Source organism: Megalobrama amblycephala, linkage group LG5 (genome assembly GCF_018812025.1).
Source record: "Megalobrama amblycephala isolate DHTTF-2021 linkage group LG5, ASM1881202v1, whole genome shotgun sequence".
Classification (NCBI taxonomy): domain Eukaryota; kingdom Metazoa; phylum Chordata; class Actinopteri; order Cypriniformes; family Xenocyprididae; genus Megalobrama; species Megalobrama amblycephala.
This window is the reverse complement of record NC_063048.1, coordinates 26,792,569-26,815,341: the sequence shown is the minus strand read 5'-3', so window position 1 is coordinate 26,815,341 and position 22,773 is coordinate 26,792,569. Positions and strand designations below refer to the sequence as shown.

General features: G+C 41.1%; 1 protein-coding gene across 1 annotated transcript in view; it reads left to right on the top strand.

The window, feature by feature from the left end:
- kif6 (kinesin family member 6) overlaps positions 1-22,773 on the top strand; it is a 196,961-nt gene that overhangs the window by 146,226 nt on the left and 27,962 nt on the right. Inside the window, exons 8-10 of the mRNA XM_048190258.1 lie at positions 861-963; positions 10,483-10,538; positions 14,339-14,389. Of these exons, the coding sequence (XP_048046215.1) occupies positions 861-963; positions 10,483-10,538; positions 14,339-14,389 (210 nt within the window). The remainder of the gene's footprint in view (positions 1-860; positions 964-10,482; positions 10,539-14,338; positions 14,390-22,773) is intronic.

The following is a 22,773-nucleotide window of genomic DNA, read 5'->3' as shown; positions in this document are numbered from 1 at the left end:
GTACACAAATGCAGCTATTTCCAATCATAGTAACCTAGACAACGAGCTACAATTACCCAATTTTCCTCAAATGTTCTTTATAATAAATTAATCTCTATGAGCAGATGGTGGAGAGAAGTCTGAAGGGACCATCTGAAAACTGCAATGGTTAATGGTTAATGGGTCAATTTGAGCATCCCTAATCCCAATCAATTTCACACTGTGTTCGTTCATCGAGGCCAGGGGAGAACTGGCCCTCAGACTGAGCCTGGTGTCTCCTAAGGTTTTTTATCCATTTCTGTCACCTGATGGAGTTTGGGTTCCTTGCAACTGTTGCCTTTGGCTTGCTTAGTTGGCAACATTTTAATATTCAGTAACATTATTGATTTGACTTCACTGACATTATCGGATGAGAACACAACTTGAACTGAATTGTCCTGAATAATGACACTATTATCATCTGTAAAGCTGCTTTAGCTGATTTGAACTTGTTTCATAATGAATTAACTTTACACAGATGTTGAACTGAACTGAATTGAGCTAAATAATAATATTATTACCTTGCTATAGCTGCTTTACAGCAGAATTTGAATCTTTGAGTCTCTTATTTTAAAAAGTTTGCATCATAATTCTGTTACTTTCCTGTTTATTATTGTGAAGCTGCTTTAAAACAATTTCTATTGTATAAAGCCCTAAAAAAATAAAGGTGACTTGACTTGACTGGAGTTTAATATAGTTTTTGTGATTTTCAGTCCCAGAGTTTGTAAATGAATGCCATTTTATTATGTATAATGGTATATGTTCACATAATCTTATTAGAGACCATTTTTGCATGATCTTAGTAGATAAGTCTCATAACTTTAACTACTCTTCTCTTTCAGTACCGGAATTATCCGTGGGTCAGCAGGCAGCATTTGAAGTCTTTCTAAGGGACCATGAAGACCGCTTAACAATAGAAGATAACAGGGCTGTGTTGCAACAAAGGTCAGTGTGTGCTACAGTGTCAGGATCCTACCTTGACAGTCTTATCTAAAGGTTACTTGTGTTTATTGTGTCTGAGTTTGTTTTATGCCTGAGAATATGACTCTTTATTTTTGTCTGCCATGTGCTCATTTGTCAGTCTCTTGTCTTGTTCCTGCCTCTTTGTTATCTTGTTATTAGTTAATTTACCCCACCTGCTCTTCCCCATTACCCTCCTATTTCCTTCCCTATTTATCCTCCTGTGTGCCCTTTCTTGTGCAAGATTGTTATGGTGGTTTTCCCTGTCTGTTCCTGTCAATCTTACCTGTTCCAGTGTGGTACTGTCACAGACACTCCAGGCTCTTCACTCAGCCAATCACTTCGCACTCCCTTACCAGAGTTCTGATCACACGCACCTGACACTCATCACCATCCCAATCAGCAGCATTATAAGAGACACTCACAGTCACTCAGTCATTGTCCAGTCTCATTAACGCATACTTGCCTGCATGCTTACCTTACGGACTACTTACCTGTCTCCAGCGTGTTTCCTAGATCCTCAGTGTTCTCCAGTCCTCTGTGAACTTCTCGAGCCTGATGGTATCCTCGTGTGCAGCGTGATGCAACTGCACACGAGGATACCATCAGGTTCGAGAAGTTCATCCAACGCTCTATAAGATTCGCCACTCGTATGCAGCTGTGCATCGAAGAGCACCAAAACCAGCAACTGTTTCCATTCTTCCTCCGCCAGCCAGAATCTGTCAGCTCCCCAGAACCAGCCAGCAATGAAATGCAGATCGACAGATCACGTCTTTCACCAGCTGAGCGACAGAGGAAGCTGACCCAGGGTCTTTGTTTGTATTGTGGCCATCCTGGGCATTTCAGAGCTGAATGCCCCACTCATCCAGTGCGATATATGGTGAGTGTCATTCTGCCTACGTTAAATCATCAAAATCCACTCACTATTATCGCCAACCTTACTGCTGCTGATGTTTGTATTCCAGTTAATGCCTTCATCGACTCTGGGTCAGCTGGAAATTTCATCTCCGGAGCCCTCTGTCGCCAGCTCAACCTCAAGACCGTCAGTTCGCTGAAAGTCTACCTGATCCATGCAGTAACTTGGTCGTCTTCTCCGTCAAGTACGTCACATGGTGGGACCTCTTAACCTACAGCTTGGCATTCTTCATCAAGAGGAGATTCATCTACTGGTTCTGGAGGATTCTACATCTGACATAATTCTGGGGCGCCCATGGTTAGAGCAGCATGATCCTATCATCTCCTGGTGGACAGGGGATGTCCTGAAGTGGGGTATCCAGTGTTTTCCTGGATGTTTTCCTGAAATTCCAGTTCCAAGTCCAGTTCCAAGGAATCCTAGCTCAAAGAAGATCCAAGTCTGTGTCACGTCCATTGAGAGTCCATTGGAAAAACGTTCCGTTGACATTCCTGACTGTTACTCCCACTTCAGTGACGTCTTCTGTCCAAAGAAGGCCTCCAAGCTGCCTCCCCATCGGCCATGGGACTGTGCAATAGATCTCATCCCCGGTGAGCCAGTGCCCAGAGGAAAGATCTACTCCTTGTCCATCCCGGAGGAGAAGGCCATGGAGGAATACATCACTGAGGCTCTAGCACAAGGTTACATCCGACCGTCTACTTCCCCTGCTGCATCCAGTTTCTTCTTTGTTGCCAAGAAGGACAGAGGCTTGCGGCCTTGCATTGATTACAGAGCATTAAACAAGATAACAGTCAAGTTCAGATACCCACTTCCTCTCGTCCCATCTGTGCTGGAACATCTCCACGGCGCCACTGTGTTCACCAAGTTGGACCTCCACAGCGCATACAACCTCATCCGAATACGTGAGGGGGACGAATGGAAGACGACTTTTGTGACCCCTACTGGACACTATGAGTATTGCGTCATGCTGTATGGACTCGTCAACGCCCCCTCTGTATTTCAGGATTTCATGCACAAGGTGCTCCGGGAGTTCCTGCATAAGTTCGTGATTGTCTACATAGATGATATACTCATTTACTCCCGGAGCCTAGCCGAACATCGCCTACACATTGCGGAGGTCCTTCAACACCTGAGGGACTACAACCTGTTCCTAAAGGCAGAGAAGTGTACGTTCCATCAGCCCTCAGTGCATTTTTTGGGGTATAATATTGATCACAGTGGCGGTTGCATGGACGAGAGGAAGGTTGCGGCAATAAAGGATTGGCCCCTTCCTGCAACTGTTAAAGAACTGCAAAGATTCCTAGGATTCACCAATATCTACCGAAGATTCATCAAGAGTTACAGTACCATCACTTCTCCACTCACCAACCTACTCTGTGGCAAGCCCAAGTCTCTGTCCTGGAATCCGGCAGCAAAGCAAGCCTTCGAGGACCTCAAGACCGCCTTCACGACCGCTCCCCTCCTTGTTCATCCTGATCCAGAACTTCCCTTCGTGGTCGAGGTCGATGCATCCACCACAGGAGTGGGAGCGGTCCTGTCCCAGCAGCAGGGGAACCCAAGTAGACTCCATCCATGTGCCTTCTTCTCCCGCAAACTCAACCCTGCGGAGGTTAATTATGACATCGGCAACCAAGAGCTCCTTACTATCAAGCTCACCTTGGAGGAGTGGAGGCATTAGCTCAAATCAGCCCGTCAACCCTTTCTGGTATTAACAGACCATAAGAATTTGGAGTACCTGCGTGATGCAAAGAGATCAAGCAAGCAAGATGGGCATTGTTCTTCACTCGATTTAACTTCACCATTTCCTATCGTCCTGGTTCCAAGAATGTCAAAGCCGATGCTCTATCATGTATCCACAGCCCCGAAGAAAGTTCTGAAGATCCTGAGCCCATCCTTCCAGTGAATCTCATTGTCAGTCCCATAACCTGGTCAGAAGAAACACTGCCCGAGTCCAATGCCTCCACCAACACTCCGCCGGGTTGCCCCCCAGGTTTGCAATATATCCCACGGACACGACGCATTCCCATCATCCACTCCTCACACTCGTCGCTGGGCACTGGCCACCCAGGGGTCAATGAAACCCTCTCGTTGCTTAAACAGCGCTTCTGGTGGCCCAATATGGCAGCGAATGTCAGGAGGTACGTTAAGGGGTGCAGGGAATGTGCCATATCTAAGAGCCCCCGTCATCTTCCCTCCGGGAAACTACAACCTCTGCCCGTTCCAACTCGCCAGCAGAACTTCTCTTCAATCATGTTTTCAGATACTTTGGATTGCCTGAGGATATAGTATCTGACAGAGGACCACAATTCACTTCCCATGTCTGGAAATCTTTCTTCAAACTCCTAGATGTGACCATCAGCCTCTCATCTGGATACCATCCCCAGACAAATGGGCAGACAGAGCGGAAGATACAGGAGATTGGCCATTTCCTGCGTACCTTCTGTCACAGCCACCAGGACTCCTGGAGCCAGTTCCTGGGCTGGGCAGAGTACGCCCAGAACTCCCTCCGTCAACCCACCACTGGTCTCACCCCTTTCCAGTGCGTACTCGGCTATCAGCCCCCACTGTTCCCCTGGGATGAGGAACCATCAGATGTCCCGGCAGTGGATTACTGGTTCTGGGAGAGCGAGAGGGTCTGGGACGCGCATCTCCAACTCCATCGGGCCCTCAGGAGACGCAGATTAACAGCAGATCTACGCCGTTCCCAAACACCCGTATATCAGCCTGGAGATAATCCACTAGAGACATCCGGATGCGTCTCCCTTGCAGAAAGCTGAGTCCCAGATTCATTGGCCCCTATACCATCATCCGCCAAGTCAATCCAGTCACATACCAGTTACAACTTCCACCTGAGTTCAGAATTCACCCCACGTTCCATGTCTCTCTATTGAAACCTCACCACCCTTCTGTTCTCCCCTTCACAGAGAGTGGCGATGCCGAAGAACCCCCCCTTCCTATCATCGTGGAGGATGGAGCAGCGTATCTGGTTAAGGAGATCTTGGACTCCCGGCGCCGTGGTGGTCACCTGGAATATCTTGTCGACTGGGAAGGATACGGCCCCGAGGAAAGATCATGGGTTCCCAGATTTGACATTCTCAATCCTAGCCTTCTGGAAGATTTCCATGCCAGGCATCCCAACAGACCAGCTCCACGAGGTAGAGGCCAGCCACCACGTCGGGGTCCTCGGTCCTCAGGAGCGGACCGTGGAGGGGGGGTAATGTCACAGATACGCCAGGCTCTTCACTCAGCCAATCACGTCGCACTCCCTCACCAGAGTTCTGATCACACGCACCTGACACTCATCACCATCCCAATCAGCAGCACTATAAGAGACACTCACAGTCACTCAGTCATTGTCCGGTCTCGATAACGCATACTTACCTGTATGCTTACCTTACGTACTACTTACCTGTCTCCAGCGTGTTTCCTAGATCCTCAGTGTTCTCCAGTCCTCCGTGAGTGTCTCTGTGTGTCTTCAGTGCCACGTCTATCTGCCGTCCTCGTATCCTGGAGAGAAGATCAAGTCAAGTATCACTGTCTTGATAATAATCTGCCTAGAACTTTATCTGCCATCACTCACCTGCTCACCGCTCTGGTTGTCTCAAATAAACATCATAAACTGTACCTGTGTCTCCGACCTCCTCTGTATGAAACAGGTACTCAAGCCTCGCCAGTTTGCTAAGTGTCTGTTCTGGACTATTTGTTTTTTAAACATTGCAAATCTGTGTTTAAGCCTTTGTCATCCTTAACCTTTCACCTGACAGAACAATCTGGCAAAAAGAGGACTCAGAAGAGCTATTATGGGCGTCTTCCTATTCCCGTCTCCCAGCCTCTGCTCGCCAGGCGGTGGATAGTTTCAGCAAGCTCTTTTTTCTCTAGCTGAGAGGGCCACTGTTAAGTAGTTTGCCTCTGGATTGTGTAGTATACTGAGTACAATTCTAGCAGTTCCAGTTGAAAATGACCATACTCCTTTCCTTTCTGTGTGATTTTTCATGCCAAATTACCTCACATTTTGGTGACGAGAATAATGCTGTTGAACACATGAGAGTTGTATGATGGAGTTCTGAAAGAGAAAAGTGTCTGGCTAAATGAAAAATTGCAACTATTGGGATAGTAGCTGCGTTTGATAAGTAAACACAGTCATGGGAAGAATACAGTGAGATTTCCAAAACTTAGAGTTTAATCTGAAATTTGCTGAGCTCTGATCCACCTAAATCTAAGTCATATGATCAGTTGGTGGATTTGTTAAAGAACAATTTCAACCTGAAGCCGAGAAAGTTCAATGTTTCAAGTTTTTGACTCGTGCTCAAGGAGGCCTGATGAGACAATAACTGACTTTGTGGCTGAGCTATGCAAAACTGTACAGGATTGTAATTATGATATACTGCAACAGATGCTGAGAGACAGGCTTGTATGTGGAGTTAATGATGACTGAATCCAAAAAAGATTATAATCAGAACTAAATCTGACCTTTGTAATGTGCTGAAAATAGCTCTCTCCTTGGAGGTGGTGAATTAAAATGCACAGACCCTATGAAGTAGTAGCGTGGCAGCATCATGTCACAAGCTATGCAGCAAAGTAGACAGCAGAGTGAGCTGTGAAGAAGGAATGCAAGCCAGTGCAGCACGTATGTCCTGTTATACATGCAAGGAAACAAATCCCACCTGATTGTAGATTCAAAATAGAGACGTCACGCTCACGCATGTGGTAAAATTAGTCACATATTGTGAGCTTGTAAAACAGCCAGTAGAGGGAGAAAGCAGAAATAAAAAGATCCCTGGATGATGTCATTGTGCATATTGAGTGTTGTTGAGTGAGATGAGTATGCATGCTCACATTTAGTTTAGAACTACAATAACCATCATGTTTACACGGTGCACACAACACATTTGCACCTTACTCCTGATTTCTCTGGGACAGGAGAGGTATCAGTCTATAAATGGGAAAACAAAGTAACTTGCATTACTTAGTAACTCATATTTGTTGGAAATTTAAAAGTAATGAGTTACTTTATGAGTTACTTGAAAAAAAAAGTCTTATGATTACGTGTTACTTGTAATGCCTTACCCCCAACACTGTTCTTTCCTCAAATTGCTAAGTCCCAGGTTTTTCGATGACCAGTATGCCGATTGAGAAAGACTCTACTTCCACTTCCACCCCCGAGCTATCCACTCTCTCTGCCACAACAAATGCAACATTGGTCTTCCTGAAAGAAATAGGACACTTTTTGACAATTTGTCAGTTGATCAGTATTCACTGATGTTCTCCTTGGCAGGCACGTGCACACATAGACATAAAAGAGGGCTTGAGCCCCTGCCCTTTTTCATTCCTCGAGAGAAAGTACCCTTTTTTTCTAGGGGTGCTTTTTTTTTTTTTTTAATAAATGAATAAACACTCCTGTTTGCGCACAGCTTCCCTGTCAAAAATATATTTACGGAATAAAAAAAATAAATAATAATAAATACAGTACTATATATCAGGTCGGCTTTGTTGAGTTCAGCAGCCCTCCCTCTGCGACACACCATTCATTCCCGCGCGCCTCCACCTCGTGTTTCCTGCTGGCTGAAAACTTGTGACAACTATGCCCGGGAAAATACAACTGCTGTCTGGCGATGAGAAGCGAAAAAGAAAAAAGCCCTAGATGGATCCATCCCGTGCATTTCTTTCAGGTAGCCTATGTATGTTCACAAACGTGAAATTTGTGAAACTATTGTGAAACTATTTAAGGGTGAGATGGATTTATGCGTTTAACGCCGTGTTAATAGTTTGATCACCAGCAATGCATCTGCCTGATTTAATACTAATGTAATTTATGTCATATTATAATTTCAATTATTTTAATGTGCTATGCATTGCGGTTTTGAACCATGTTAAAGATATCTGTAGGGCTGTCAATACCAGAAGAAGGAGCATCCATGAACCGCATTATTAGACAGTTTTCTAAGGATGCACGATTTATTAAAACTATTTAAAAATCATAATACAGCATTACATAATGCTATTCTTAAATCTGTGCTTACACAGGAGAGTACATCAATAAAAGTGGCTGTAGCATTTCTATCAAAAAAAAAAAAGTGGCCGAATATTATTATTTAACTAATAAATTATTTTTTTAATTATGGTGGTTGGCTTTAATCATGGATTTGATCGTGCTGTGCTGTGTAAAAACAAACATCAGCAGGCTTTTGGCGCCCTCTGCAGGCATTTGTGATAATATATAATGAATTTATAGATGCAGATTAGCTTGTTTTGGTTAATTTAGAAGAAATCTACAGGTGGAGGGTAGTAGGCTTAAAACAAACACCATCTAAATGTGTAGGGTTTGGGTTAAGTTTTCTTTCCATTAGAGTAAAAGACATGGCAGCAAAAATGGACCAAAATCTTAAAGGTGCCCTAGAATTAAAAATTGAATTTATCTTGGCATAGTTAAATAACAAGAGTTCAGTACATGGAAATGACATACAGTGAGTTTCAAACACCATTGTTTCCTCCTTCTTATATAAATCTCATTTGTTTAAAAGACCAGGCGAATCTCAACATAACACCGACTGTTACGTAACAGTCGGGATCATTAATATGTACGCCCCCAATATTTGCATATGCTAGCTCATGTTCAAGGCATTACACAAGGGCAGGCAGTAACGTCTGGATCTGTGCACAGCTGAATCATCAGACTAGGTAAGCAAACAAGGACAATAGCGAAAAATGGCAGATGGAGCAATAATAACTGACATGATCCATGATAACATGATATTTTTTGTGATATTTGTAAATTGTCTTTTTCTAAATGTTTTGTTAGCATGCTGCTAATGTACTGTTAAATGTGATTAAAGTTACCATCGTTTCTTACTGTATTCACGGAGACAAGAGCCGTCGCTATTTTCATTTTTAAACACTTGCAGTCTGTATAATTCATAAACACAACTTCGTTCTTTATAAATCTCTCCAACAGTGTGTAATGTTAGCTTTAGCCACGGAGCACTATCAAACTCATTCAGAATCAAATGTAAACATCCAAATAAATACCATACTTACGCGATTAGACATGCTGCATGACAAACACTTTGTAAAGATCCATTTTGAGGGTTATATTAGCTGTGTAAACTTTGTTTATGCTGTTTAACTCCCTGAGGTCTGAAAACGCGCCGGCGCGTTTTGCAGGATTTTTTTCACATTGCAGCAAAACAGACTTAAAATACTCCGTCATTTCTTGTCATAGAGACATAAGTAATATATCAATTGAAAATATAGAATGTCTTCTTTTATTTGTGTACACTCAGAGTAAAAACACAATGTTGTGCTTTTTGTAAAATAAAGAAAACTAACATGATGCGTGATCTCTCCTCTCCCTCTGAACGAAAGTCCAATCTGATAGTTCTCAGAAAATGAACTGTAACTTATGAATACTAATGACAAAAAAAATGACACTTACATCTAAAGAAACGTTGAAATGTCAGGTTTTAAATCATGCAAGTCAAATCGAAAACAAACATTCTGTGTTTATGTAATCTGTATGAAAAGAGAGCCATGTCAGAAGTCTGTGATTCAGCTCATTATCCGCTAATGCGGCAACGCCCACAGAGCCAGCGCTATTCAGAGGCAAATTCAGAGGCAATACATGCATTCATCGTCTCAATCGTGTATTTATTGTCTTGAAAAGTGTTTATTTGGATGTTAAAGCAACATTATTCCTTCAAAAATACAAACATGTACATACATGTTCCTCACATATTATTGTAGCCTAGTTTGTGCTGAATACAGTGTAATGACACTTTTGTCATTTATATGTTTATGAAACAACTGAAAAAAGCACAAATGTCAGGGCATGTCAAAACTTCTCCAAGCCCCAAATCAGCCTCAGACTCCAGAGGGTTAAGGCAAGCGCGAGCTCCGGGGGAGGGGAGCACGAGATTTAAAGGGGCCCTGCAGCCTGAATCGGTGCATATTTAATGATGCCCCAAAATAGGCAATTAAAAAAATGAATTAAAAAAAAAAATCTATGGGGTATTTTGAGCTGAAACTTCACAGACACATTCAGGGGACACCTTAGACTTATATTACATCTTTTAAAAAGACATTCTACGGCACCTTTAAAATTGTCCACTACATGAAAGTAGTATTCTAATAATACCAAAAGAATTAAAACAATTTACTGATTTATTGCAAAATAAACAAATTATTAGTGAAACTATGTCCTTCTTCTTGGTGCGGTCACTTATTCTAAATATATAGCTACTACATAGTAGTGTAGAAAACATGTACATTGTGGCAGAGTTTTCCTTTGATCTTGTGATAAATGTAGTCAATACTAAAGAAGAACATGGTTTCTGTGTGAAGTGATTATTTTGTAGAAATCAAGAATAAAATATTTGCGTGAGTGTGAGGGAATTAAAATAAATTGGTAAGAAAATCAGAGTTGTCTTAATATATTTAAGGGTTATTATTCTTTAAAATAAATAATTACGAGAAGTGCTCTTTTTTCCACTTGAGCCCCTGCCCACAAAATGTCTGTGCACGTCCCTGCTCCTTGTTCAGTATTCATCGATGTTCTAACATACAAGGATATTTACATTGGCCATTTCTTTTTGCAGGTTTGTTGAAGCTAAGACACTTGGTGAGCAAGTTAACCAGATCAGGATCAGAGTCAGTAAGTAAACTCTACACCTTTTTGTAGCCAAATCTGAACACGTCATTTAGCATATACATGTCTTCCAGTTCAACTTATAGGTAGTGATGTGAGGGGGAAAAAAACATTAAGAAATAACATGAAGCCATTTTCTCAACTGCACATGGTAAATGTTTTATTAACACATATTCCTACTGTAATTCATGATTAATTCAGATAATTATAAAACATTTAGAAGCAGTCAGTTAACTATTTTTGTGAGCTCATCTGGTGAGGACTGTTTATGCTTTGTAAAGCTTTTATAAATGAGATTTAAAGGTTCAGTGATCTTCTGCACTGCTGTTCTCTAATGTTTTAAAGTTAGTACTGAGGTAGTTTTGACACTGGGAATATGTATTAAAAAAGCATTTAATAATAATTAAATAAGTGTAATAATAATAATACACTAAGTAACTAATACTATATGTCTAAATAATAAGATGCATAAATGTACATTTAAATATTTTATTAATCATTTACTTACACTTCCTAAATGATCTTATGAACCACTGACAACTCCTAAATAACTGGTTTGTGAATAATGTAACATATAATTTAGAAATGATAAATTGATCATTAATAAAGTATGAAAATACAATTATTAAACTCATTATAGATATGCTTATAAATCAAGAACAAAGCATTTATATCTGTATTTATAAACGGCTTACTAATGTCTATTAATGTTTTATAAATGATGAATTGACTATTTACTAATGCTTAACTAATGCTTCATAGCGTGAGTTATTCTAAAGTGTTACCAACTACCCTACTAACTATTAATGAGTAGTAAATTAGGAGTTTGAGGCAAAAGTCGTACTTAATAGCAAATATGCATTCCTCAAACTAAAGTGTGACCGTAATACACAGCAGGAAATGCAGTTCACTTAATTTTTATGTCAGTAACTCTTGTCTGATTGCCCACTGAAGCTAAGTAGGACTGAACCTGGTCAGTACCTGGATGGGAATGTTTTCTTGGGAAAACTAGTTTGCTGTTATAAGAGGTATTAGTGGCGCCAGCAGGGGGTGTTCACCCTGTAGTCTGTGTGAGTCCTAGTATAGTGATAGTATAGAGACACTATAATCTTAAAAAAAAAAAACACTGTCCTTCAGAGACATTAAACTAAGTTCCTGACTCCCATGATGTGATTTGAAAAGAGTAGTTGTGTGTCCCTGGCATTCTGGAAAAAATGGGAGTTTAAAGGGTTTAGAGGGCTTCTTATTTCTTATTTGTGCATCCTCATTTTCTTTCCTTGCTTCTTTTCCTTGTGTCTCAGCTCCACCTCCCTTAGGATATGAGGGAAGGATGCAAGGAAAGAAAATGAGGACAGAGGAATCAAAGGAAATTTTATTTCAAATTGGACTAATCTTGATTGTTCATCAAATTGGAATATTCTTGAAGCATTTGGTTAAGAGATTCATAATAAATAATAATAAAGCAAGAGACCCTGTTCAATATACACCACCTGCAAAGGTAAAAATTACTGTGACAAATGTGAAGGGAGGAGGAGGAGAATTTATACAGGAGGAGGAGAATTTATACATGCAACAGGTTTTTTGACAAGAAACACTTAAACATAGAATACACCTGTGCATCCTCGCTCTTCCAGCTTCAGGTCCTCATTATGCAATTAGGGAGTTGAGCTGAAGGAGAGTTGTCCTCCTAAATATGCCAAGGTAACAAACAGGTGTGGTGGCTGATTGCTCATTAGTGCTGCTAGGCAATGCTGTCCAGCCAGTCAGACAACACCCATGACACAATAGGGAGACACACAAAACAAACCTGCAACAAATCCAGACACCTAAAAACTGCATCCTGCTAGCCAGCTCCCTAAAGTGCTGTTGTGTTGTCTCTTGCTCCTTGTCATTACTTTCTGTTTAACAGGCTACTAAGCATGTGGCTTCCTTATCAGTGCTGGGTTGTTATAGAACCATAAGGAATGATATACAGTGGAAACATGAGCTGAGAAGTTCTTGTAACTCAAATCCGCCGTAGTACCCCAGAGTGCAGTCTGGATGATGGGGCGGGTGACACACTGGGGCGAAGCGACGCATGTCACCCCGCCCACCCCAATTTCATTGGTTTGTAATACAGCAAATCTTACTGCTAGACACTTCGAGCGAGCCTGAGCATGCGCATTCCTTTATGTATGATTTTGTAAGTGATACATATGCAGAAATATTAAGTGCTAACTCTAATCATATCTTATTATCTGTTTAGTATTTTAGTTAGGATGTATTGGCTAATGTTTTTTGCACTTAAGACAGAATAGATGAAGTTGTTTACAAATGAACGCACCTCCGGGCACTTTTATGCTGAGCTTCATTGTAACGGAGGAGTCCACTGGAGGCGAGTGTAGTAGAACCCAAGTGCAGTTTAATAGTATTAATCCATAACATGAACAACAAAACAGACGTGACATGACTCGACTCGACTCGACTCGACTTGACTTGACTTGACCCTGACTTGACTTGGCTACAGACACTGACACTCACCATTAGCGGGTTACACGAACAAAGCTAGACAATGTAACAATGAAACATGAGGGCTATTTATACAAAGATTAATGACAAACAAGGAACACCTGTGAACAATGAAGACAAAGGACCAATGGCAAGACAGAACTGAAATCACATGACAATGACAACAAATCAGAACATGACACATGAGACAGGGGAAGCACATGACAAGAACACATGAGGGCAATGGAATCACATGATACAAAACACATGGCAAAACAAACAAAGTAAAAAAAAAATTAATATTATAAAGAGAATATTTTTGGTGCGTCAAAAAAAAACAAAATAACGACTTATATAGTGATGGCTGATTTCAAAACACTGCTTCATGAAGCATTGGAGCATAAATTAATCAGTGTATCGAATCATGATTCAGATCGCGTGTCAAACTGCCAACGGGTGTCAAACTGCCATCTTGAGAGAGGAAGTGTCATTGCTCCCTATGGAGGCCTCACTGAGTCATCGGATTTCAACTAAAATATCTAAATTTGTGTTCCGAAGATTAACGAAGGTCTTATGGGTGTGGAACGGCATGAGGGTAAGTAATAAATGACAGAATTTTCATTTTTGGGTGAACTAACCCTTTAAGTTCATCAAAACATTAGCCAATTGGTCGTAACTGAAATCGCCATGGTTAGCAATTAATATTTATGTAGTACAGTCAAACAGCGTAGATCATTCATAAAGTCGTACATAAAGGAATACGCATGCTCATGCCCCAAGCGTCTACGCCAATAAGCTCTGCTGTATTATAAACCTATGAAACTGTGACGCTCCACCCCAATGTGTCGCCCTTCCCCATCGTCCAGACTGCACTCTGGGGTTACTCAATCCGTCTGGTTTTCATTTATGAAGATAAAGATAGCATTATCAATCATATGTGATCAATCAAAAAGGATTTTTAAAAAAACTCAGCCGGTATGTGTTGGTGTATAGTGGTCCAGTGGTATAAATCATAGTTTTTGACACGGGTTCAAAACCCATCCATGCCTACATGCATGATTTCCTTGCAGTGTAGTGTGGACTGTAAAATGAAGGTGAGGCACATGTCAGAGAGAGGGTTGTGCTACCTGAATATGTGTCACCTTTATCAATGTCTGCTGCTGACTAGAAGCATAATGCACATTCATGCACTGGTGTATGATGACCTGTCAAAGGATCTTCATCACATGTTTCAAAATAACTTTGAACAGATCAACTGTGCGTATTCTTTTCACATTTGTTTATCTTTATCTCCTTTCACATATTTCCCTCACTTGTAGATGAGCTGAAGACCCAGCTGAAAATTAGACGAAAGCAAATGGCAGCCCAAGGTTTGTGCCTTTCAAAATACTTAAGTCCTCTAATCATTCATTATTAAATCCTTTTTTTTTCTTTTTTTCTTTTTTTTTTTCTTTTTAACCACATCCTCATCCTCTTCAGTCAAAGGTGGGTCAGTTTGTGTCATGGGTCTGGCAGCAACTGCTTTTTGATCAGTTTAGAAGAGAAATTCTTCCAAGTTTGCAAACGTTTATATCAATGCAGATGGCCTGTCTTTTAACAAGGCTTATTTCTGACTTTAGACCATATGCCTGTTTTCCATTATGGAAAACATCAGTTGAAAACAAACTGCAAGGTCATGAATGCAGTTTGAGCTCTGAATTAGTTAATAATAATAATAATAATAATAATAATAATAATAATAACTTTGAACTCTGGAGTTTCTGAACTCAGCAAAAATATACAGTGAAAATGCTATATAGGCATATTTATTTAACCCTCAGGGTTAAATAAATAAACCCTCTGAGGATTTTTGGGACCCTGGAGAAGTTTTGACATGCCCTGACATTTGTGCTTTTTTCAGTTGTTCATAAACATATTAATGACACAAGTGTCATTACACTGTATTCAGCACAAACTAGGCTACAATAATATGTGAGGAACATGTATGTACATGTTTGTGTTTTTGAAGGAATAACGTTTATGCGTGGTTATTGAAAAAACAAAAAACTTAAGTCACTGAAATAAAGCCAAAAAATATATATTAAATCTTTTTGTTTAAAATATTTTGTTTTAAGACTTCTGGGTATTTGAGGTTGTAGACTAGAGTTTTTGCTTCAAAATGAGGTAAAAATTATGCTGCCTGCTTGTTCATATAAAACAATAGAGAGATTTAAATTTTCTAAAACATCTTTGGTCAAGAAACACAGTATGTGTGGAGGCGTGAATCCTCATGTATAATGGGTGATTCTCACCTGAGAAGACAAAAGAATCACATAATAATGACCTGAAATGACTTGCATATTAATGAGGCCTTTCAGTCAGGTAGGCTGTGAAAAAACCCTCTGTGATCATGATTCAAATCTCATCATGGTGTAAATCAAACATACAGAAAAAACAGCAATACTGTGAAATATTATTGAAATTTAAAATAATGGTATTCTATTATATTCTTTAAAATATAATGTATTTCTGTGATGCAAAGTGTCTGAACAATTATGTTACCTCTATGGCATTTCATATAGGCTTTTAGCTTAAAAGCATGCACATTTGGAGAAATATTGATGGATTCTCATATGTTTGTCAATTTTCTATACAGAAGAGTAATATTTATTCAGGATTTATTGTCATTACTATGAGTGCTGGATACTGTGTTTTCAATTCATACTTGCAGCCGGAGGGCGCTCTGTACACCTTTAGTCCACAAATGCCTGAGCACTAAAGAAGAATAGGCAATCCAGGAACTAATCGAACTAACAGAGGACAGAGATCGCTAACTATGGCTATTCAAAACACTTTTCAAGACAATAAATACACGATTGAGACGATGAATGCATGTATTGACTCAGAATTTGCGTCTGAATAGCGCTCCCTCCGTGGGCGTGGTCGCATTAGCGGATAATGAGCTGAATCACGGATTTCTGACATGGCTCTCTTTTCATACAGATTACATAAACACAGAATGTTTGTTTTCGATTTGCCTTACACGATTTAAAACCTGACATTTCAACGTTTTTTTTAGACATAATTCTAATTTTTTTGTGATTAGTATTCACTAAGTTACAGTTCATTTTCTGAGAACTATCAGATTGGACTTCCTTCAGAGGGAGACGAGAGATCATGCATCATGTTAGTTTTCTTTATTTTACAAAAAGCACAACATTTTGTTTTTACTCTGAGTGTACACAAATAAAATAAGATATTCCACAGATTAAAATGGTGTATAACTCTTAATTATATGTGCAACATTAACGGAGTATTTTGAGTCTCTTTCACACTGGTAAGAAAAAAAACGCGGTGGTATCGCCGGCGATACCCTCAGACCTCAGAGTGTTAAAACAATATTTTGCAATACCAGTTTACAGTTCCCTTTCGAAAGGGAACTCAACTCTGCGTTCACTTGAACGCAATGGGGAACGTCCACGTGACTCAATGTCGAAAGCCAAATGTCAACAAGCTCCAATCCTATTGGCCGGCGACAGCCCATGACGTAATAGGGCGCGACCCCGGAAGTATAAAAGGAGCGCCTAGCGGAACAGCCAGTATTTCTTTGTCTTTTCGGGACTGTCGTGTCTAGCCACTGTTTCAGCAAACGGTAAGAAAGCAATTGGTAAACATGTCTTCTGAGAATGTTTCCAAGGAAAAGCGCTTTAGGAAGTGTGCTGACCCGTGTCTGAGGTTTCTGACACCGGAGGACACACACAACCTTTGCGTCTTCTGTTTGGGCGAAGAGCATGCACAGACGGTGCTCGAGGGTGCTGTCTGTGTCAACTGTGAGCGTCTCCCTATGAAGACGCTCCGTTCTCGTCTGGCCCTCTTCCCGAGGGGAGAGGCGCCGGCGCCTGTGCCTGGTGGTTCTGGCCCTGCTCGTGCTGAGGCAGAGCGGAGGCTGCAATCATGGGGCTCACAGGTGGAGCTCGCCATGGAGTTTGAGAGAGGGGTGAACCTTTCTCAGCCTCCAGCGGTGGTTGATGAGGACGTGCTCTTGGATGATGACGATGTCGTATCTTTGACATCGTCGGATCCAGGAGCCAGTGCTCTTTTGTCTGCTAGCCCCAGGGAGCTGGAGATGGCTGTGGAAGAAGCGGACAAGCCCGCTGCTCCTTCCAGGCCTCCCTGCCCAGCATATGCAGAGTTACTTGAGGTTATTGACTGCGCCTCGGGCAGGCTGTAGCTGCCTCGGTGACGTGGGGGGAAAGAAGCCACACGCGGATGGCTTGACGAGCGTTTTCTTTCCGGCCATAACCCCGTAACTCCGGTGAGCCTTCCATTTCTTCCTGATCTCCACATAGAGATCGAGAATGCATGGAAGCGCCCATACTCGGCCAGGATTCATCAGCATCAGCAGGGCAATTTCGCTGATGTGGAGGAATTAGGCCATTGAGGAGACATTTGCGAACTATCTTGTCATGGGCAGTGCACCGTCACTTAAAGCTCCGGTCCTGCCATCCAAACCATTGAAAACGAACATCACGATTGAATGGCAGGGCATATGCTGCAGCGGGTCAGGCTGGTGCAGCCCTGCACACGATGGCAGTGTTGCAGGCTTATCAGGCTGATCTGCTCAAATATCTGGATCAGGGGCAAGGTTTATCCCCTGAAGCGGGAGAAGAGCTGCGCCGGACCACGGATCTCGCTCTTCGGGCCACCAAACAACCGGCGTCATCGATTGGGAGATTGATGGCGGCAATGGTGGCCATGGAGCGGCATCTGTGGTTAAACCTGGTGGACATCGGGGAGAAACTAAAAACCTTTCTCCTCGATGCCCCGGTCTCGCCCTCTGAGCTTTTCGGAACCTCGGTTGAGACAGTGTTGGGAAAGTTCAGGGAGGTGAGGGCGCGCTCAGCAGCGTTCAAAACCTGCATACCACTTCGATCCGGTCCTGGGCCCAGACAAGCGGGAGGTCCAGGCCCGTCTCAAGCTGAGGCTCAGAGGCAGGGCCAGAGGGTTAGCGTTGCCGCTTGAGTTGCCGCAGGAGGAAGAAGCTGGATTTAAGGCAGGTGATCGAGCACAGGCGCCAGCAACTACATCTGCCCTCGCCCTTCTTCCTCTACCTCCCGGCGTGTGTTTTTAATCTAAGCTGTTAACATGCTCTGGGCATTTTTTAACAGTCAGGCTAGTGGTCGGGCCCATGATGATATATTTTCTGAAGGCCCACCTTCTGGCTTGATAGTGAAAAAAGGAATGCTTTTTTGGCTTTAAACCATGGATTTTCTCCTTAAAGAAGCAAAATAGAGGAATTCGTGGTCTGCGAGCCACAGGAAGGTAAGCAAGGTTTATAGTTTCTTTAAAGTGAATTTCGTTTTGTAAAAATTGTATCTTAATTTTAATCAATGTTTCATCAACCAATTGCCTGGATTTAATAAATAAGAAGCAAATATAGCAGGCAATATAATCATGGCAGGCGCGGGCGCGATCACTGGCACGTGAACTGGAACGCGACTTACAGGCTAAATGAACCAAAACTCAGCGGCTGCTTGCCTCGCAGACATGAGAAATATATCTATAGAAAGCTTGAAATATCTAAAAATGAAAAGAAATAGGCTAGGCCTACTCTGATTATGTAGCCTAATCCGAATGAAATGTGCATTCTCTCTCTAGGCGTGTTCAGTATATGAGGAGATGATGAGAGTCAGCAATGTCAACTTCATCTTCGCAGCCGACACTGATTCAGAAAACATTACTTTATTAATAAACAATTAAAATGTCTACTTGCTGTGTTTTATCACATTCATAATTATTACTTTTGCCGGTTCTTTATGGCAAGCTTTATGCGTGCTCTTGAGTCATAGACTATATTTCGTAAACGCTCATTATTATGGTTTATTCTCTCTGGTATTTAAGAAATTAAATTAATATAAATGTGATTAGTCAACTAATGGCTTAAATTAATAAGTACTGGTCGACTAGAAAAACTTATTTCACATATTTTCGAACCAGCATGTCACAAAGGTTATTCTGGTTTGAGCTTGCATGCTCACAGACACACACACACAGAGCATCGTTCATTATTATCAGTTTAAAATTATATTTGTGTATGATTAACCGCAGCACAGAAAACACTTTGCAGGTCCTATGAGATAGAGCTTAGGCTACTCGGAAAAAAACGCTTCAGTGAGCTCAATTATAGTAACGCAGCATTTTTTTGTCAGTAACGGTAACGGCGTTGTAACGGGAGAAAAAGTAATTCGTTTGATTACTCGTTACTGAAAAAAGTAACGGCGTTAGTAACGCCATTTATTTATAACGCTGTTATTCCCATCACTGCTCAAAGCAGAGGTGGGGCGTGGCCAATGGTGGTATTGGGATTCACAAACATCCTGCCAGCATGCCAGCTAAAAAGGAGGCCTTATAGGGCCTGCGAGTTCAGCAACACGTGGCCGTTCAGCTCGTTTGTACCATATAAACACAAAACTGTGCCAACATGTAAACTAAAAAGGAGGCCTTATTAGGGCCTACCATTTCAGTGACACATGGCGCCAGCTAGTGAATATAAGGGAACCAAGCTTACAGGAAACCAGCTCTAACCCAGCAACAATTGTAGGAAGCTAACTACGACCTGAGCTATAGCTTACACATTCCAACAGGCAATGTACCCTAATAAAAGTGACTACAGGGAACCAATAAATGCCAACATGGTCTAAGGCCTACCAAGGCCTACTACCTCAAACAGACACGTAGCATAAACCTGTGGCAGTGTAAAATTATGTGAGCAAACTATGATCACATAACAACAGAACTTCAAGTGCAAACACAAGCTGCTAAACTAGAAGGAGGCTAAAAACATAAGAGCCTACAATCCAAAGTTATATGCAATATATCTGTTGTCAAGATCACCAAAGGGAGCTAAATAGAAACCAGACTGTGAAAGCGGTTCTAATACTACCCTGACTATGCAATCCAACAGGTGATGCACTCAGTGACACATAATAAACCCTAACTGGGGAGTAAAATAGTCACCACTATTTTACTATAGAGGCTAATACAAAAGGCCTACTATTATGAGAACAGGTGCTACTGTGGCAGCATTAAAGTAAAGCTCATATAACAAATGTAGGGCAAAAAGGCTAGAACTCAAAGCAAACACAATGCTTTGAAACACATGCCATCCTATAGAGGATAAATGTTCTCTCCAAACAGATTCTCAAATTTGTACTGAGCCCTAGAGGACGGAGGCTACAAAGCTAGTGCCTTCAACTCAAACTTGAATGGGAAATCAAGTAGCTCAGGGAAAAACAGTTTTTATAGCATGAAAAGTTCTAGAAAGTGGGGCCTAGCATACACTGCATAACTTACCTACGCAAAGATAAGGGCCTACCACCTGAGAAAAACAGCACCAGGGAGTCTAATAACAGCCAATTGCACCTACATAAACAAGGGGACAATGGGCATACGGCCTAACAACTCCCTCGGGAGGAGGCCAGAACTAGGAACTATACGTTTACATAGGATAGTATATATATATATATATATATATATATATATATATATATATATATATATATATATATATATATATATAGGGTTAATATATAACATGCCTGACCTAGCTCTGGCCTGGCCGCTAAGCTACGGGCCTAACACAGGGCCACAAGCCTAATGGGGCCCGGTCTTCACTTCCAAATCTCATGGAAAGGAGAAAGAAAGTGAAGCTCACAAGCCACAATGTCAGGCGGCCTGTCAGGGCTGACCTAGACATAGATACTAACTGAAGTGACGAGTGCTAACTCAAACTACTCTAGCAAACAGCAGATGAGAAGCTACTCTAAACAACAGGTGGCTACGAGGCGGCCATTTTGTGGCCTGCACAATATATCGTTCTAGCCAACCTATCAAACTTCAGTTTGCCCAAAAACCCCTTACTTTTTCCGATTACATACTCAGGAAAAACTATACCGTAACAAAAGGTCAACATATTTAGAAATATAGACCCAGCTAATTTTCCTGCAGCTTGAAGACCAAAGACTCCTCCTCCCATATTCTTTAACAAGGAGGGATGGAATCTAGGATTCTTTAAAGCCTAAAAGAGCCTTTTACACTATCAAGCCAGAAGGCGGGCCTTTAGAAATGTATTAACAGAGGCCCAGTCACCAGGCTGACTGTTAAAGCAGCACCTGAGTATGTTACATGAAACCAAAACCCAGGAGGCGGAGGAAGAAGGGGCGAGGGCAGATATAAAGTTGCCCTCACAACGAGAGGGAATCGATTACCCATGCTACTGGCGTATGTGATCAACATTGTTGGGCACATTACTTTAAAAAAGTAATTAGTTATAGTTACTAGTTACTTCTCACAAATAGTAACGGAGTTAGTAACTGAGTTACATCATTATAAAAGTAACTAATTACCAGGGAAAGTAACTATTGCGTTACTTTAAAAAAAATAAAAATAAAATAAATATATGCCAAATAAATTGAATGCTCCCAATATTACATATAAGTCTAAGAATAAATTATTCTTGATGCGACTCCTGACTCATGATCCGCTCTTGCTCACGACATGAAATTTCTCTGTACTGTGTTGGTAGCCATTAAAGAAAACGTAGTTTCATATTTATGTTTAAATAATCCTATGTTATGTTTTAAATCCATTTATTCGATTATGAAAAGTGAACAGCATGAGTAAGATGCATCATAAGATGTGCAAATATATCGGGAGACATGGAGTGGGTCAGACATGATTTTAAACACTTCATTAAGTTTTGCTTTGTAGAAAGCCTTTCTTTAAAGTGAATTTCGTTTTGTAAAAATTGTATCTTAATTTTAATCATTGTTTCATCAACCAATTATTTGGATTTAATATATAACAAGCAAATATAGCAGACAATAAAATCATGACATGGAGGCGCAGGCGCGATCACTGGCGCGTGAACTGAAGCGCGTCTTAAATGAACCGAAACTCAGAGGCTGCTTGCCTCGCAGACATGAGAAATATATCTATAGAATGCTTGAAATATCTACTTTAACGAAAATGAAGTAATTAAAAACGAAAAGAAAGAGGCTACTCTGATTATGTAGCCTAATCCGAATGAAATATGCGTTATCTCTCTAGGCGCATCCATATGAGCAGATGATCAGCAATGAGAATCAGCAATGTCAACTTCATCTTTGCAGCCGACACTGATTCAGAAAACATTACTTTATTAATAAACAATTAAAATGTCTCCTTGCTGTTTTTGTCACACTCATAATCATTACTTTTGCCGGTTCTTTATGGCAATTATGCGTGCCCTTGAGTGCTATATAGCCTATATTATGTAAACGCTCCTTATTATGTTTTATTCTCTCCAGTAGCCTATTTAAGAAATTAAATTAATATAAATGTGATTAGTCAACTAATAGCTTAAATGAACAACTACTAGTCGACTAGAAAATACTCATTTCACATATTTTCGATCAAGCTTAAAAAAGGGTATTCTGGTTTGAGCTTGCGCTTCGCGCGCATGCTCTGACAGACACACACACAGCGCATCATACATTATTATCAGTTTAAAATTATATTTGTGTATGACTAACCGCAGCACACACCAGAGAAAAAACTTTGCAGGTCCTATGGCTGAGAGAGAGCCTACTCGGATGAAAACCGCTTCAGTGAGCTCAATTATAGTAACGCGGCATTTTTTTTGTCAGTAACGGTAACGGCGTTGTAACGGGAGAAAAAGTAATTAGTTTGATTACTCGTTACTGAAAAAAGTAACGGCGTTAGTAACGCTGTTTAT